Below are 19,034 nucleotides of genomic sequence, written 5' to 3'. Positions count from 1 at the left end.
TGTCTCGAAAGAGGAGAAAATTTAGAACAGACAAGATATGCAATGAATAGGCAAGTGGTAAGAGGCCAGTTTTACCATCCTAATTTAAATTTTGATTCCTAGATTATTGAGCCTCAGATTGCTGTTTGCAATCTGTTCTGGTCAGTCTGGTTTGGCATGTGTCTTCTCTCTCTTTAGAATTTGATGATGTTTAAGGCTGTAAGGGGCATTCACATTGTAATAGAAAGTGGATGATGTCACACTTGCTTTATCACACTTTCTCTCTCAAGAGTCTTTTTTGGTTAGTTTGATATTCTACTTATAGCTGCTGAAGCTCCTCATAACCATACGCACAAACACTTCCATACAGTCATACATACGAACATATATACACAGCTCTGTACTCACACACACATACACAAAGGCATATATCCACACACTTACGTGCACAATGAGAGATGCATAATAATACTTTTTCTACCACCCCCAGTTTTACTAGAAGGTATAGAAAATCTCAACTTTGTTATATTGATCTTTGGAGTCATCCACAAAATCACCCAAAATGGGAATGTGGAAGCAGATTTTTACCTTTCACTTTCTTTGCCTCCAATGTGTCCTCTGGCACTGTGTATTTTGAAACAACTTCTGAATCTGTCCCCTCCCCCTAACTGCACTGCCAACTGCTGATATTACATTTCCCAAACAAGTGTAATGAAGAGATCATATTCTTTAACATCAAGCAAACTAAGTTACAAATTTTAGCTCTGCACATATTGATTGTGTAATCTTGGACAAGTTATTTAACTATTCTGAGCCTCCTTATCTTAATGTGCAGATAGAAGACAATGCCTACCTGAAAGATAGGCATAGGAAAAGGTCAAAAAAACATTATTTTCATCCCCCATTGTTCTCCTTGCCTGAAATATTACAATGGCCGAACAACTGGCCTCCTAACCTCCTTTCCCCTCTTCAGTATTTTCTCTGCATTATAGCTAGAGATTTTGCTAAAACCTGTATATGATCATCCCCTTTTTCAATTGAAATCTTCTTGCCTGTAGAATACATTTTCTGTTTCCTAGTCTCACACAGGCAATCATTTTTAGTCTGCCTTGGGCCCAGGACTCCAGTCTGATTTCCCTCCCAGCCCTACCTGCTCTCTTGGTTCTGACTGTTCCACGCAACTTTGTCCCTCTCTTTCTTTGTTACTGCCTTTTCCTTCACTTAGAATGCCTCCCCCCTTCCTGCTTCTCCACTCAGGAAAACTGTTCTCCCCATCTTGAGTCTTTTTTCTAAAGTTTTTTCTTATCATAATCCCTCCTTCAATTTGAGCCCATTTTCTAGAAAGAATTAATAGCTTTCTTATATGGTTCATGGTATTTCTGTGTGGTTCTCTAACAGCTTTCATTTATTTTATATGGTAATTATAGATGTCCATTTGTTCTAGGGAAGGCAGGTGTCAGGTCTTACTCATCTTTATATTCCTGGTTTGACATACAGTGCCTGCTGTCTAGTAAGCACTTGATATCTGTTTATTTTAATATTTGTGCCCTACATTATCTATCACAAGTATTAAAGACTGATACGTGCTTGGTAAATGTTAAATTGAGTTAATTATGTTCAATATTACTGGAAGTTACATAAGTGATTCCTCTATTCATTTGTGAATTTTTGACAATCCTATATTAAGAGTGACATTTAGAATGTGGGTTCCATGAGGGCAACAGCACTTCTGTCTTACTGCTCCAGCGGCTCTGTTGGTCCATGGGTAACCACTCAGTAAACCTTTTGTGAAAACATAACCTTATTGAGTCTTCCACCTTGTTGAGTCTTTTGAATAGGCATGGATTTATAGCTGATCCCTAATTCTTCTTTCTAACTTTAAATCACAAACTTTTATAACTTGATAAATTCCTCAGAAGTTATTCTGAGGAAGCTGATGAGATAGATATGAAACAGACTAAAGGGCTCCAGGCAATCACCACACCCCATTCATTCTTCCTCCTCTGTTGGTGGGGATCAGTAGGGCAGGATCTTCAGAACCATGGAGTTCTTTGGAGCATGCTTTGAAAGCCTCTAATTCTGGTTCATACTCTAATTTTCAAAAGAGGGAACTGAGGCCCATGGTGGTTCAATGCCGTTTCCAAGGTATACATGGTAATTATATGGTAATTATAGATGTCCATTTGTTCTAGGGAAGGCAGGTGTCAAGTCTTACTCATCTTTATATTCTTGGTTTGACATACAGTGCCTGATGTCTAGCAAGCACTTGATATCTGTTTATTTTAATGTTTGTGCCCTACATTATCTATCACAAATATTAAAGATTCATAGGTGCTTTATAAATGTTAAATTGAGTTAATGATGTTCGATCTTACAGGAATTTCTTTGGAGCATGCTTTGAACGCCTCTAATTCTGGTCCATACTCTAATTTCCAAAAGAGGGAACTAAGGCCCTTGGTGGTTAAATGCCCTTTCCAAGGTATACATGGTAATTGTATGGTCTACATTTATTTTATGTGGTAATTATAGATGCCCATTTGTTCTAGGGGAGGCATGGTATACATGGTAGAGCCATGTATACCTTGGAAACGGCATTGAACCACCATGGGCCTCATGGGGCTCTACACATTGTAGAGCCAACCTATGTCTTCTGACTCTCATCCCACTGCTCTTTCAGCTAGCCTGCCTGTTCCCCTTTTCCCATATCCCATGGCTAGCATCTTACACATTTAACTTTTTTTCTTGAATAATGATCTTCCCTTTTCTTTAAGATATACCATCCCTCCCAGTTGTATCACTTGCACCAGGCTAAATTATCCCTCAGTGTTTACACCTTTCTCATATTTATAGGCCATCATCATGGTACTCCCTGGTCACCCGTCAGCCTCCTAATGTGTACAGATATGGTTTCTTTAATCTTTCCGTACAGTCAGCATCTCTAGTCCCTTAATCATTTGCACCATTCTCTCTCTAATGCCTGTAAGGAAACTGTTTGAATATACTCCATATGGGAAAAATAACCCCAACATGTTGTAACAGGGGGAAGAAAAACACTGAATAGATGAAAGGAACAATCTACAGGTTAATTAGTAGTATGGCCACAGATACACGCAGTTTTGTTTCAGAAATAAAGCAAGCTGTATTTGTTGTAACTATCTCTTCTTTGAACTTAACAGAATGCTGATAATGCCAAGCTGTGTTTACAGTCCAAATTTTTACTAAAGACTTTCAACTTTGCACTCTGCCTGGGTGGTATCTCTTGCCCAAGAGAGAACTTCAAATAAAATCACATAGGAGTTGATTCTGGAAACTGTTACTGAGCTTACCTGTTTTTATGCAGTTTCTGTGGACTTACATGGTTTCTGAGAGCTCCTTTCAAGCCTTAGTAAGGGAAAGTTCTTGACTTATCTCACTAGTTATTAGGGATTTGGATATTAGTCATCTTGTAAAAATTAAATGTGTTTACTAAATATGATAATCTAAATATGGAAAGTACATTAGTACAAGAGAAATCACCCAGAAATACTTCATTGGCATTAATATCACATTACCTATTTGCCCAGTTTTCTCATGTTTTATTTTATAACTTTTTTTTTTTTTTTTGAGACGGAGTTTCACTCTTGTTACCCAGGCTGGAGTGCAATGGCACGATCTCAGCTCACCGCAACCTCCGCCTCCTAGGTTCTGGCAATTCTCCTGCCTCAGCCTCCTGAGTAGCTGGGATTATAGGCACGCGCCACCATGCCCAGCTAATTTTTTGTATTTTTAGTAAGGACAGGGTTTCACCATGTTGACCAGGATGGTCTCGATCTCCTGACCTCATGATCCACCCGCCTCGGCCTCCCAAAGTTATTTTATAACTTTTATAATGTGTCAATAAATGTGAGGTCTTGACAGCTGCCCAGAAATCACCACAGAGTAGATTCTCCTTACCCTCAACCTTAATCAAAATTTAGTTTGCATGTTTATCTTATAAAATTGATCTCATAATGAAAACTGAAGACTAGGAGGGTCCTTAGAAAAACACTTGATTCAGTGCATTTATTTTATAAATGGGGGTCATAGAAAGAAAATTTGGCCAGCCTGGTACATGGCTTCCTAGGCAGTGTTTCATTTCCCAAAACTTTCATTGGTCCAGAAAGTGTACCTTCATTCCCAACCAAATCCTTCCTACAATACTTTCCGTGCCTTTTTTCTGCTGCTCGCTCTGATGATCTCACAGGCCTATAAACTCTTACAGGTAGAAATGTGATTTCTTGCTGTGTTCTTATTATAAAGCATTGCCATGCAACTGAGAAGTTATGAGAGCCGGTGGATTTTATTATAATGGAGTTTAAACTTCTCTACTTTAAAACCCAGTGATTCTGCTAATCTGGAGGTAGCAGGAAAGGATGACTATTTTCTCCCTTACACAAAGTAAGATTGTGAAGGGGCTTATTCTCTGAATGAAAAAGGAGAGGAGAAAAGTAAGAACCTTCTAATGTTTTATTCAAGTGTTAACAAAGAAAATTGAGAAGCGTGTTTCCTTAAAATTGACACCATTTTTATCCCAAACATTCTGGTAAGTGATAGCAGATGACTGTGCAAGCTTCTGTAAAGAGAGAGGAATTTTCCAGGAGCATAGTCCCAGCGGGAAGTATTACCTAAAAGTAATACACTAATCACTTTCAATCCTGCATATTTCCACATACTGTGTGCACACATATGTATATTAATAACTGTTCCCTAGACGTCACTTCAGTGCTCAGAGAGCTCAGTGTTGCTATGCAAGTGCTGGAGATGGAATCAGATGCAGACTACAGTTTAGCAAAGAGAATTTTACAGAGATACAAGCATGGAAATGGCCTGAGGCCCTGCCTTCTGGGTCTCCCTGTGAGCTCGAATGTAACATCAGGTGTCAAGGATCTGTGGCCCCATCTGCCCACTCTAATGAGTATCTAAATGGCATTGCCTGTATTTGCGAGGCACTCATATCTTAAAAATCAGTCTACTCATATCAGTCTTGCATTCCACCGTGTGGATTTTGTATGGAAATTTTGTAGAATGTCATCACTGGATGGAAGCCCCAGATATGCAAGTATATCTGCTCCATCATACAGGTGATTTTTATTAATATTAATAAGAAAATTTATTTTACAGCAATATATCTTAGAGGAAGTCCTTACATTTTATTTGTATGTGTGTACACACACACACACACACACATACACACACGTATATATATATTTATGTATCCTGCCAGTAATAGTTGGAGGTACCTAGGGCCGAGAGGTTCAGCAAGCCGAGATCGCAACACTGCACTCCAGCCTAGGCGATAGAGCAAGACTCCATCTCAAAAAAAAAAAGAAACAGGTTTACTATCCAGAGAATCTGTTCCATGTGAACACTGCTTTTTGTCTGCTTTCTTCTTTTGTGAAACAGGAAGGTAAGAGGGACACTAGAGAAAACCTAATGTTCTTTACAAAATGAGTCATAGCTCTCTATCTGCAAACTGTGGCTCCCATTCATGCCTTGGTATCAATATGACGATTACATGTTATATACATGGATTCCATCTCATTTGGAACATATTCTTCAGCCTGAACTCTGTTGGATCTGATCTAAGTTTACATAGTCTTAAGTCACACATTGAACCAGTTTTACAGGCCACTAACCCTTTTAAAGTTTAAATGTATATATATATATATATATATATATATTTTTTTTTTTTTTTGAAACAGAGTCTTGCTGTGTTGCCAGGTGCCAGGCTGGAGTGCGGTGTCATGATCTCGGCTCACTGCAACCTGCACCTCCTGGGTTCAAGCAATTCTTCTGCCTCAGCCTCCCGAGTAGCTGGGACTACAGGCGTGTGCCATAATGTCCAGCTAATTTTTGTATTTTTTAGTAGAGACGGGGTTTCACCATGTTGGCCACAATGGTCTCGATCTCTTGACCTCATGATCCGCCTGCCTCGGCCTCCCAAAGTTCTGGGATTATAGGCATGAGCCACTGTGCCCAGCCAAAGTTTTAGTATTTTTATTCTTAAAATGAGAGTGATTATAACCCTTGATTTGCTGCCTCCAAAGATTACTGAGGGATCAAATGCATTAATAAATAAGATAAAGCACTAGACAAATATAAGGGATGCTTGTTGACTTCACAGGAGGAAGACTATTTTATTGCTGGCTGCTGAAATACAGTAGCTTTAGAAACACCCTCTTGGGTTCCCTTATTGTCAGGTTTGTTCTCAAATAATCAGAATAAACTTGGAGATTTCCTACCACAAAAGCTAAAAGTACCAGGGCAAATTTGCCCTTTGAATGGACTGAAGGGAATTACAAATTCCCATGAGAGAGATCATGGAGCAGATTCAAATCATAAGTCAAAAATAATTGTTGCAATAGCGGTTCTAACTATACTAGTAAATATTGGTTTTTCTGTTAGTAGATCAATCATGAGGTGAATTCTACATATAGAAGACTAGATTAAAAATTAGGACTGAGAATGTGAAAATGTCTATGTGTAAAAATTAACTTCAAGAGAAATCTTGCTTTGGCCAAAAGAAATACTGCTGTTTCTGTCAGGAATGTTCTGTCATTTAATCAAGTTTCCTGCCTGGCCAGATAATTTTAGGAATTTTGGACTTTTAAAATAATAAGTTTAGAAATCTGGTTATGTGGACAGATTTCAAGTCAGACTGCCTAAGCCCCAATTCCAGCTTCAATATTTAACTCTGTGGTTGTGGGCAAGGCACGTAATGTCTTTATGCCGCCTTTTCGTCAACTATTATGGAGCTAAAGATAGAAGAGTTGTTGGTGTGATTGCATGAAATAATACAATTAAACACCTGGCACATAAAAAGTGCTGAATAAATATTGACTGTTATCATCACCCCAGGGTCTACAAATGTGTATAGGGTTAGGATTGAAATTTTTACCACAGAATTCCATCAGTAAAATATTGATAAATGTAAATCTTAACTGCCTCGGAGACATAGCGACCTCTATTTTCCCCTCATTGACTGTCATCTTTAGAGAACAGTCCAAAGCATGCATCTTTCTGTTCTAGTTGTTGTGAGCTCTTTATTTTGACGTTGAACTGTACCTCCTATAGTTTGAAGGAGAAAGAAGTTGGTCTCATGCTGGACACCTTCTAGATGTTACCTTCTCCAAATTGTATAGCCAAGTATTTAAGGCAATTATGATCATTTCCTTCTTAGAGAAGCCTGGGAAAGGTTACCATAGTACTTGGCACAGAATAGAAACTAAATAAATGCCTTGTTGAGGGATTGACAGAATGGCTGGATAAGTGACTCAACTAAGACCACTTATCTAGTGAGTGTACCTACTCACCTACTTGTTTTGAAGACAAGGAAATTTAGGAAACGTGACCAGGCTGCCAGTAGCTAGTAACAAAGGCAAGAATTGCACATCTGATTTTCTTTACACGATGGTATATCTAACTTTGTTCAAAAGATACCATGTATTATACTCTAAACTGCAAAGCAGTGTCATTTTTGTTTTGTTTGTTGGTGGTGGTGGTGGTATTTTTGTTTTGATTTTGCTGCTTTTCCTGAGATGGGAAGTTGTTATCAAAAAGTTACTGTCATGACTATCTGTGTAGATGTTATTAGTTTCGTGAAGGTTGGGAACAGGGTATATGGTGCCCAACTCACAGCCCCTCTCAACCTAATATTGAAGTTGCAATTTCCTAGAATGTAGCTCCTGGGCCATTTACCACTAGCCATCACTGCATTCTAATAACCCAGGACAAACTTCTCTTTGTGGAACACACAAGCACACAGTTCTTGTTACAGCAATGGTTCTCATACTCACATTCCTGGTGGGAAGCTAACGTTGAAGGATACACATCATCACCTGTCCTGATTCCCCACCTGTGGTAGATCACGACTTTCACTAAGCTCCCCTGTGGCTTGTGGGGGTGGAGAAGTGATACTGGACTGGCCCTTCCTCTTTAGCTGCAGGCATTAATGGGTTCTGCTCCTAAACAACAGCCATAGCGTCAGAGTTGTGATTGAATAATATACAGAGAAGTATGTGCTGATTGAATAATATACAGAGAAATATGTGCTGATTGAGAAAATGGGCTTTACAAGTCAGACCTGGTTCCAATCTCAGCCCTACTACATTCTACCTTTGAGACTTTGGTTAGGTGATGAAACCTCAGGTTTCTTATTTAAAAGGAGAATAATTGGTTGATAAAACTAAACGAAAGAATGTATTGTGAAGTATTGGGGCATTACTTGGCACAGACAAAAATGCATAATAATTTTCTATTTTTTGTTAGGCTCCTTCACAATACATATATTTACATCAGTAAAACATGCTTGCTTTTGCTACCTTATGTGGGACTCCCCCTCCTAACTTACCACCTCACCTGAAGGTCTAAGCTAAGCAAATAACTATCTATAAATGAATCACATCGTGGTTAGACCTTATAACAACTTCCCCTTACAGGGAGATCACAGCCTTGACTTCATCTCATCTGGTTTGCTACCCACACCTTTATCCACTCATTCCTGAACTCCTCTCCCTGACAACCTTGGGGTTTTGGCTTGTTGTGTGTGTTTTTGTTTTGTTTTGTTGTTTTGTTTTTTACTTTAGCTTAATTTCTCTTTTTGGACTAAGATGTTAAAATGTTTCTTAATTTGACTGTCTCTGAAAGTGTTTTATGTCTACCACTCATCCTAATGGCAGACTTTGATCCTTTTCTTGTTGAGAGTATTTGAGAGAGAGAGAGAGAGAGAGAGAGAGAGAGAGAGAGTGTGTGTGTGTGTGTGTGTGTGTGTGTGTGTGCATAGAGGGAAAAACAAGAGAGAAGGGAGCAGACATCGCAGCTACCTTTTCCCCATTATCCACATACTTGTTGAACCTGCAAAGCTCTCTACAGAATCAGATATACATAAGCACAGTGACAGAACTACATGTGTCCTACAGTCCTGCTTTTAGATATGATAAAAACTCTTGTATTCACAAAATTAAGTGGCAGTAACCATAGGAGACTGGATATTGCTGCATTATTTAAAGACAGAGTCCCAAGAAAATAGTGAGAATTCAGTTTGATGTATAATGTGATAAATGATACCTGACTTTACGTGGCTATCAGTTGACATTCTTTCTGCATCCTGTATTGTCTAAGGCTACAGCAGCGCCATATGATAAATTCATCAGCCACCTAAAAGAAGCCTGTTCTATCGGACTGCTTCCAATTAATATAAGTAAACCGCTTTCTCTGGCTCAATGCTACCAAAATATTTTATGAGAAAATTTAGCTGATTCTGCTCATGTATATTTTCAATGGATGGAAAGCCACTACAAACTTTTCAAACTAAAATATAAAGACAGCATTAGGGAGAATACTCTCGTTGGTGAAAAACAACATGTATTATGATGCCTTAGGAATTTCTTTTTTTCAGCCAACTCGTGGTTGAGCAGTCTGTCCCCAAACTGTTTTGCATGCGGATGAAACATGTTTGGACGATACTTGTCAGCTTTTATTCTGACAAGCAGGACAGAAATAGGCATCCCCTGGAACACTGAGCCTGACTTGACTCAATATAGAATCACCTGAGAGTTTTAACAGTTTCTCTCTTGCAATATCCCACCCCCAGACCAATGTTGTCAGAATCTTTGGAGTTGGGACCCAGGGATAGTATTTTTTTAGATTTCCCAGATGATTGCAATATATAGGTTAAGACTGAGAGTCACTGTCCTAGAATATAAGCAGTTTAAGAAACAAGTTGTCCATTATTATATGCCTCGATATGCCAGAGTCCATGAAATAAAAGCTTTGGTGATAAGAAAATGCCACCATCCTAGAACCTTCAGATAACGTCATATATGCCTGTCACATAAACAGTGCAAACTCATTCTGTTATCTTTTCGTGCCTTCAGTGGAAGATAATTTTTGAATCAGCTTAATGGAAACTGTGCTTCAGGAAAATAACTTCAGTGGCCATATGTAGGATAAATTGGAGCAGGTTTTGTTTCTAGGAATACGTTGCCATCATTTCACTACCCTTATATAATTTTATTGATTCAACTTTTAGAACAAGACTTTTTTCAGAATATATTGAAGAATGTGCTTAATGGGAATGCTGATATATCATACAATTGGCATATAAATCTTCAGTTCATTATCATATTTAAAGGTACAATATTAATTTTGCTTGTGCCTGAAATGTCTATTATAATTCAAGTAGCAAGAAAGACATGAAGACAAATATGACCTAGCTTGATGTCTCCACATCTTTATTACTTTGCATTTGATGTTGAATGATGGGCAAGTTTGGGAGTATGTCATCCGCAGTCACCATGACATCAACTTTCAAAATGGCTATGGACAGCTTTGGTTCTGCCTCAAAAATAAGCAGTGCTTGCAAAAGGGGGTCTGGGGCCTATTTTGTCAATTGTGTAGTGATCACAGGAAAAACGTTTTTAATTAAAAAGTTTATTTTGCCATTATGAAACAAACAAATTCATATTACCAAAAGAGAAAATAAATATGACACTGGTACAGTGGTTCATGCCCATGATCCTGGCACCTTGGGAGGCCAAGGTAGGAGGATTGCATGATCCTAGGAGTTGGAGACCAGCCTTCGAAGCGAAACAAGTCCCTGTCCCTACAGAAAGAAAAAGTTTTAAATGGCTGGATGTGGTGGCTTACGCCTGTAATCCCAGCAATTTGGGAGGCTGAGGCGGGCAGGTCACCTGAGGTCAGGAGTTCAAGACCAGCCTGGCCAAAATGGCGAAACCATATCTCTACTAAAAATACAAAAATTAGCAGGACTTGGTGGCACATGCCTGTAATCCCAGCTACTTGGGAGGCTGAGGCAGGAGAATTGCTTGAACCTGGAAAGCAGGGGGTTGCAGTGAGCCGAGATCACGCCATTGCACTCCAGCCTGGGCAACAGAGCAAGACTCTGTCCCAAAATAAATAAAGATTTGCTGGACATGGTGGCACGTGCCTATAGTTCCAGCTACTGGTGGTGGGGGCTAAGGGAAGAGGATCATTTGAGCCCAGGAGTTCAAGAGTGTAGTGAGCCATGATCGTACTACTGTGCTGCAGCCTGGGCAACAGAGTGAGATCCTGTCTCTCAAAAAATTAATTAATTAATTTAAAAAACCTTGAAAACCCATATCACACTATTCTACTTCCCTTGTTCAACCTGTAGATTTGCCTGGAATGCCACACTTCACCCATGCCATCCCTAAAAATGACTTGTTTAATTTCTCACTTTTCAGATTAGCTCCATTATTAAGACTTGTGTAGAGCCTGTCTGTGGGTAAGAGGAAGTAAATCAGAGATATCAGAACAATCAAGAAGCCATTGCAATAGCCCTTGAAAGGAAACATGATTAGGTAGTAGGCGTGTGGTGGAAAGCAGACAGACGTTTCCGAGACATTGCTGAGGTTGCTATAGATGGGAGAGCGGAGGTAGAGGATAAGAATAATTGATGGCTGAATCTAGAGTCAGTACAAAGCAATGTAGAAAATAATTAATAACACGTAAACACCTTTTCGGTTTTTTTGGAAATCTTAATTCACTGACAAAGTTCTCCATAGGCCGCCGGCCCTCTGTCTTTGCATCTTTTGATTGACTGTGCTCAGCATTGCCAGCGAGCTCTTCACACTATCCCTGGGTCTGAGATAATCAACTGTGTTTCCTTCATGCTCTGATGCCTCAAAGTTTGGTACCATCCTCCTAGTTTATCTTGTTTAAAAGCGCGGAGATACTCGTCTAAAAGATGGGCGTTAAGATCGTGGTGTGCTTTTAATAATGTGTGGCGTAAGTCCCTCTAGAGGCAAGGATACACTATGCTTGAGAAACTTTCTCTTCATTCTGAAGCTTTCCCTAAAGGACATAGCTTGTAAATGTTTGTTCATATGAAAAGGGAATATTTGGGTACCTTTTCTGTTCTGCTGAGGTGAGGGGCTATTTTTATTTTTTGTTCCTTGCTCTTTTTCTGTACATGTGATTCAAAGGCGCCAGACTGATTTCCCTCAAGGCCGGTGTCCCCAGTGTATCCCAAGAATAGAAAAAGTAACGAGAGGCAGCAGAGCTGGCCGTGTTTGAGTCCAGCATATTAGGCTGTCCCACTTTGGAGGAATATTCTCCAAAGCATCACATAGAAGATTTTTCCTTAGGAATAGCGTCCATCTGTTTTCATAGCTAGGAAGACAAAACCATGAGAAGCCATCAAACAGCCACTGCGGTGTTTTGGTATACAAGCCATAGTCACTCATTCTCTCTGTGGGGGAAAACTAGAGTGTTTTTCCCTCTTCCACCTTTACCTGTCAAAATTCCATCCTTGAAGTTTGGGCTCAAATGCTTCTTTCTCCACAAAACCTTTCCTGAGCCCCTCTGAATGTGGTTTTCCTCCCACATTCCATAACACTTTCTTCTAAGACGTGTTACATGCTTTGCCATGTGACTATTGCATGTAGGTAGCCTTGACTGTGAGATGCACTGACATTGTCTAACTCATTTTTATCACCCAGAAGCAGAACATGGTTGTGGGCCAGAGTAGATAGTTGAGGTTGAATAGATTGACCATCTCGAAGCTTATCTTTTCAGCCTGACCTTTAAGGCTTTGCTCCGGCTGTTCCCTCTAAGTCAGTGATTGAAGTTTGCTCCCAGATCCGCATGGGTAGCTATCAAACTCTCCATAAGCCATGTAGGCTCAGGTTCTTAGATTCCAGATACTACACTTTGGGCATCATAGTCTCAATCAAAATTGCTACTTTTAGCTGCTTAGTAGACTGCCATGACCAAGAGTTTAATATTTAATGTGAACTACTTTTGGAAGGGCCAAGTGTGGCCCACAGATCCCTCACGGCCCCTCGTGCACTATGTTGTGAACCTGCTTGACACCTAGAAAGGGAAAGAGTAATATAGAAAAATAATTTTGTTGACCTGCCTACATTTAACAAATGTGAAATATAAAATTACAGCTTTCACAGGAATCTAATACGCTTTTAATAGTCGTAGGGATTGGCAATCCACTTACTCCTAATCCCCAATTCGTTTTCTGTAACGAAATGTTGTCAAAGGGTGGCATGAAGCGATAGAATTTAAGCATCATTTTCAAACAGAGCACAGTTTTGTGTGTGTGGTTTTGGTTTTTTTTTTTCTTCAGAATAATTACAAAAATAGTGCCATAAGAAACAGCTTTGTTACTGTTGGCAGGAAGGTCCAAAATGTTAAAGCCATCTTTTATCTTATAATAAAAACAGGTACAAATTCACATTTAAAGCCTGCCACAAACAAATGCTATACACAGTTTTTTCATCAAATATCAAGACTTTTAATAATATCAACTGTAGTGGTGTATCAAGTGTAGTATCACGTCTTTATAATGATAACAACTGTAGTAGTGACAGCTCAGTTTCCAATACTTTAACTCTTTTTCCAACACTTTTGGTGTTTGTTGCTGTTGTTGTTTTTGAGATGAATATCGCTCTGTGGCCCAGGCTGGAGTGCAGTGGCACGACCTCAGCTCGCTGCAACCTCTGCCTCCCAGGTTCGAGCGATTCTCCTGCCTCATCCACCCGAGTAGCTGGTAAGTTATAGGCAGGCACCACCATGCTCAGCTAGTTTTTGTATTTTTCATAGAGACAGGGTTTCACCATGTTAACCAGGCTGGTCTTGAACTCCTGATCTCAGGTGATCTGCCACCTCGGCCTCCCAAAGTACTGGGATTGCAGGCATGAGCCACTGCAACTGGCCTTCATATTTCTTATTCCTTAGGGGGGAAAAAAAAAAAACCTAAGATGCATACTTCGGGTTATATTTAAAGACACATTCAAATCCCACAACATGATATAAAGAAATACTTTTCAGGGCCACAACTGGAGAGAATTAGACATAAATTTACCTTTTTTCTCTCACACTGAAACATCTAGCCCTCTCATATTTAAGTGTGAAACGGCTGTCAATCCAATACAATGGAGGGCTGAAGGCAGTCTTCAGTGAGAAGTCTCTCCATAATGCTCCCTCACATCAGATCTGTATTAATCCAGATGCACAGAACTGGGAATAGGCAATACAGCATTGTGGTTAAGAGCATGGACGCTGAAGCTAGACTGCTCAGGCTGGGGGTTAGTTAGCCATTTCTGTGACTCTGTTTCCTCATCTGTAAATAGGCATAATAACAGTACCTGCATATAGATTGTTGTGAATATGAAATGAGTTAATATATCTAAAGCCACTAGAAAAACGTCTGACATATGAGAAGCACTATGTTTGCTATACCTTACCTATCAAAGCCTACGGCTTCTGGCTGACATTCCCAATGTTCTGTAATTATTAGATAGGACTTTTTTTAACTTAGCAGAAACAAAGTCTAAGAAGGGAAACTAGATGTAGACATGGCGTCTGGCTCAAGATTCCCATGATGAAGCCAGATAGAGATATGGATGGCAACCAGCATAATGCCTCTCACTGACATAAATATTTGTTTGAAATAATATTTTATTGTTATCATTTAAAGCTTACTGCAAATTTTAAAAACTGAAACCTGATGTCCATATGTAGGCCAGATGCCACATTAATCAATTTAAGAATGCTGGAGCTATGCAGAATATTGCATGAACTATGCAGAATATTGCATGAACAATGAGAACCGTGGCCCTGAGAGACTTGAAACCCTACAGTATATGAAACTATTGCAGGATGTGGGGATGTTCAAGGGAATAACAGACATGGAAGAAATGCTCGCTGAATTTTGATATCTTAAAGGGTGTCAAGTCCAAAAGAGAGATTTGTTTCATGAGGTCTCAGAAGGCAGAACTAGAACAATGGGGTAAGCAGTTAGAATGAGGAAGCATTATGGCTCAGTAGGAGAAAGAACCTTCTAGCCATCAAAGCGATCTAGAAATTAAAGGACTGCCTTGTGATCTGCCTGTTGCGGAGGACTGGCTGCAGAGGTTTTACAAACAGGGCTTTTGTGAAAGGAACTAAAATTTGAGTTTGGAGCCAATTATCTTATATTCTAACTGGATGCATAGAATCTCCAAGAAGAAAGGCTTTTCTGTACTGTTTTCTAGACCGTGCCTTCCACTCCAAACATCCTGAGTCATGTTCCTTTTATACTTGCATGTGAGATTAGAGCGAGAGCACTGGCCTCAAAGCCAGAGACCGGGTTCTACCATTCCTTTCTGGAAGAACGTAGGCTAGGAGACACAATCTCCTCAACTGATTAATGTAAAATCCCCGCCATGCCAATCTTGCAGAGGATTGGGTGCCTGTGCCGGTGATCTTGCTGGTGTTGTTGACGGCAGGACTGGGGGTTCTATTTCTGCTGACGTGATGAATCTGCTCTCTCCTCCACTTCAGCTTTAGCAGGACTAAAGTGTTCTTAAGTGTGTTCTTATCAAACCTTTTTTTTTCTTCAGGCCGCTGTGCTCGCTGTGGAGAAAACGTCGTGGGGGAAGGTACAGGATGCACTGCCATGGACCAGGTGTTCCACGTGCATTGTTTTACCTGCATCATCTGCAACAACAAGCTCCGAGGGCAGCCGTTCTATGCGGTGGAGAAGAAGGCATACTGCGAGCCCTGCTACATTGTAAGTTCCAGATTTGTTTCTCAAGTGCTTTGCAAAGACGTCTTCTGTGGCTGAATGCCAGTCACTCCAGATAGAAAATAGCCATCAAATCTTTACTTCTTCCTAGACTTCAAAATGTGTGTGTGTGTGTTTGTGTGTGTGTGTGTGTGTGTGTAAATTGGCATATTGTAATTTTTTCTGCATATCCCCCATTCATATGAGGTCAGAAAGGTGTATTAGGGCGGGACTGCCATTTAGAAGATCATCAGCCTGTGGCTTTTGAGCATGTATATACAAGCTAAAATTTTCTTCCTTGAAGTATCAGAAAGCTTCCCAAGTAGCTGAGTCACACCTCTTATAAGAACTTACCCTGCATTTCAAGTCCCAGTATTTTCAGGGAAACTTTACAGAATCTCTGGACTTGTCAGTCCTCTTCCAGAATACTGGACTTTTTGAGTCACCTTCGTCTACCAAAATATTTCTCACCCCTCTTATCGAGCCGGTTTTTAATGTTGCAAACAGAGGAACTGTTTATCATAAAGCACCTTAAAGAGAAATAGCAGTAATGCCGAATCAGCTTATCATTGTTTTCTTTTATTACAGAACACAAAACTTTATCTTAATAATATACCTGGGTAACTGAAAAATTCTCGGTCATGTTACCTTCGTGTTTTGCAATGCTGCTTACTTAATCTACCTGTTAAACTATCCTCTGATAGGGCAATTTGATGAATAGAAACTTTTATCATCTAATGTAAATTTCTTTGCTATTCTTCAACATGATTTTAATCTTTGTTTAACACATGTTGATGGGAAAAGTAGTGTGATTGTTTGTTTGTTTGTTTTGCAAACCCACAAAACAGTCATGGTTTGGCCCTCAGTGCCCCGGGATTTCAACATAAAATAAACCTTGAGTACAAGGTATTGGGAGTCATACTTTGCTTTGCAAAGTTCACATTTATTGAAGAAGTGTTTGGCCTGGTTAGTATTTTCCTATAAGTTGGCAGCTGTAACTCATTGTAACCTTGGGATCTGTAGCACAGACCTGAAAGTCCATCAAGATTAAGGCTTTGTAGGATTAAATATGGGTTTTCATCTCTCTTAGGTTCAATTTTATTTCATTTTCTTTCAAAAGGTGACTTAAACACATGTAAAGCCATACAATGATAGAGCTGGAAAAAAATCGTAAAATAATTTGCGTAATTACTCTCTTTAGCAATGAGAATGCCAAGACATCGAGAGGAGGAAAGTGACTTCATATGACCTATCGTTAGTATCAGAACCAAGGCTACATTCAGTTATTCACACTCCACAGTCTTCTATTCCATGCAGATGCTACATGGTTTTAGTTTTCCTAAACATAAAAAAGTAATATGCTGTTGATCTGGAAGGAGAGATATGCATAAAAGTAAGTCTAGTAAACAAAAGCTTAAAATCTTTATTGAAAAAAGAAAGGTGTTACATAATTCCTGGCCTTTTTAAACAGACTAAACAGAGTGTCATTCACAATGAGTTGGGACCGCGTCTGTGAAATTATTTGTTGCCATGACCCCTCAGGTAGTGATGTTGGCAGAGTGTATCGAGGCACCCAGTGGCATCTTTACACCAAGTAAAACAAACTGTTGTGGGGTTTTTTTATAGCTCTTGTGTCTATTTTTTGTCTCTTTTTGACTCCATTGTTGATTTTTGCTATTTTAATGATGCTCCTGTGGCAGCCTTCTTTAGCTCTTGTTAGTAGAAATCATACAGTATTGGGAAATAATGTAATAGGGTGGGAAGAACATGAGTTTGAAGTTGGTTCCGTCACTTAATGCTTCATCTCCTTGGGAAAGTTATTTACTCTAAGAATCAGTTTCTTCATCTATATAATGGGGATGATGGCAGTTATTTTCCCCAAAGGCTCATGAAGAAGAAATGAGATGATCCTTGTAAAGCACAGTTGGCCTCTTCAGGAAAAGTAGTGGAATAAATGGTATTCTGGGATTAACTTTAATAGAAAGTTTCTGGACCTGTTTAATATTTCTGAATGTGGGAACCTTACCTGTGCAATGAAATTCACTGGCCTTAAAGAAATTATAACCTTTCAGACATACTCCTCTCCCATTTTTAAATGTTTGCTTGCTTTTCTGAATGTGTAATAAAACTGGAGAATGTCTATTCTGACTAAATAATAGGTTTCTATAGTGTGTGGGCTCAAGTTTCTATCTCCATTCCAGGCATAGGATGGGTCTCCGTGATTCTGTAGGATGCCAGCCCTTTATTCTTTGGTTTACTGTTACTATACTATGCTTATGACAAGGAAAACTATTTGGGAGATATTTAATCACATACTTGGAAGAGCTGAGTGAATTCAAATAATGGAAATTCTAACCAATTTTTTTTTTTAATTCTTTCCCTCATAAGAACATTTAATCACAGTTTTCCTTTAATGAGATCTATTTGTGGTGACTCTAAAATGTAATTTAATTCTTATGAGAATTTTCAGTTAAGCTTTACTCAAAGACCCTTGTTCAGTATTGATTTGAGTTCAGCACAGCCCTCAAGCCCTCAGATGGATGTATCAGAACTTTAATTTCTTCTGAACTTTGTAAGCCCAATAAGCTGCATACTAGAAGTGTAAAGAGGTTGAGGAAACTGAGCAAATAAAATAAAACAAATTTACTTTGAAGGTCGAGTTTGCAGTAAGGAGAATCCTCGAACTGTGTGCCTCTCTTGAAACCAAAGGCCTTAGAACAGGAAGCATTTTCTGTGTGATCCAGCAAAATTGCCTTTGGTTACACTGTAGAAAACTGATGTCTAAAAGGTATTTTACATAAACCAGAGCAAACCTAGCTGTTGGCCATCACTCAGTGTGGCTGTCTTTCTTTTTTTCATTATTGATGGAATGAGAATATTCAAGACAGTGGCTTACTGTATAAGGACCACCATGTTTGATACTCTGAGTTCAGAAATGAGACCAGTCTAGTATAAATTAAATTTACTTCTGCCTAAATTGGTTGTTGATCAACTTACAATCCTATTTAAATTACATATTTACATGATATTGAGGGAAAATGCACCAATAATGTCTTCAGCTTTGGTTCAGTGATTTTTAATATTTTCCTGTGGTTTATTGAGTTTGTTCTTAATACTTGTGCTTAAGTAGGTATGAATAAACTAGTTTGATTCCGTCAAGCATTGTAATTCTCTTTAATCATTTTACATATTTTATTTTCTATTTTTTATTAACCTAATACAAATGTTCATAACACACTTCATTTTAAAACCGTTTGCCAGTCAAAAGGTATTGTGTGTTTTCCAAACTTTTAGAATTATATATAACATGCTGATAGACAGTTGAATAAAATTTTTATTTTTTATTTTGAATCATATCCTTAGCATAAATTCTTTGATTTATATTACCAAATCAAATTTAATCTGGAGGACTTTTGCGTTACCTTGCTAGATTTCTTTAGAAATATTTTTCTAATTTACAGAACCATCAACAATAATGAAACCTATGTTAAATTGC

The 19,034-nt window shown here is 38.9% G+C and overlaps 1 protein-coding gene across 15 annotated transcripts in view; it reads left to right on the top strand.

Moving 5' to 3' along the window:
* The window catches only part of LPP (LIM domain containing preferred translocation partner in lipoma), a 733,292-nt gene that overhangs the window by 589,782 nt on the left and 124,476 nt on the right, over positions 1-19,034 (top strand). For all 15 annotated transcript variants that reach the window (XM_032298549.1, XM_032298548.1, XM_032298557.1 and 12 more), the window contains one exon: positions 15,375-15,544. In XM_032298549.1, the coding sequence (XP_032154440.1) occupies positions 15,375-15,544 (170 nt within the window). The remainder of the gene's footprint in view (positions 1-15,374; positions 15,545-19,034) is intronic.

This window comes from Sapajus apella, unplaced genomic scaffold (assembly GCF_009761245.1).
Source record: "Sapajus apella isolate SASKATOON/1434 unplaced genomic scaffold, GSC_monkey_1.0 scaffold38, whole genome shotgun sequence".
In the NCBI taxonomy this organism is placed as follows: Eukaryota; Metazoa; Chordata; class Mammalia; order Primates; family Cebidae; genus Sapajus; species Sapajus apella.
This window is presented reverse-complemented; position numbering and strand designations above follow the sequence as displayed.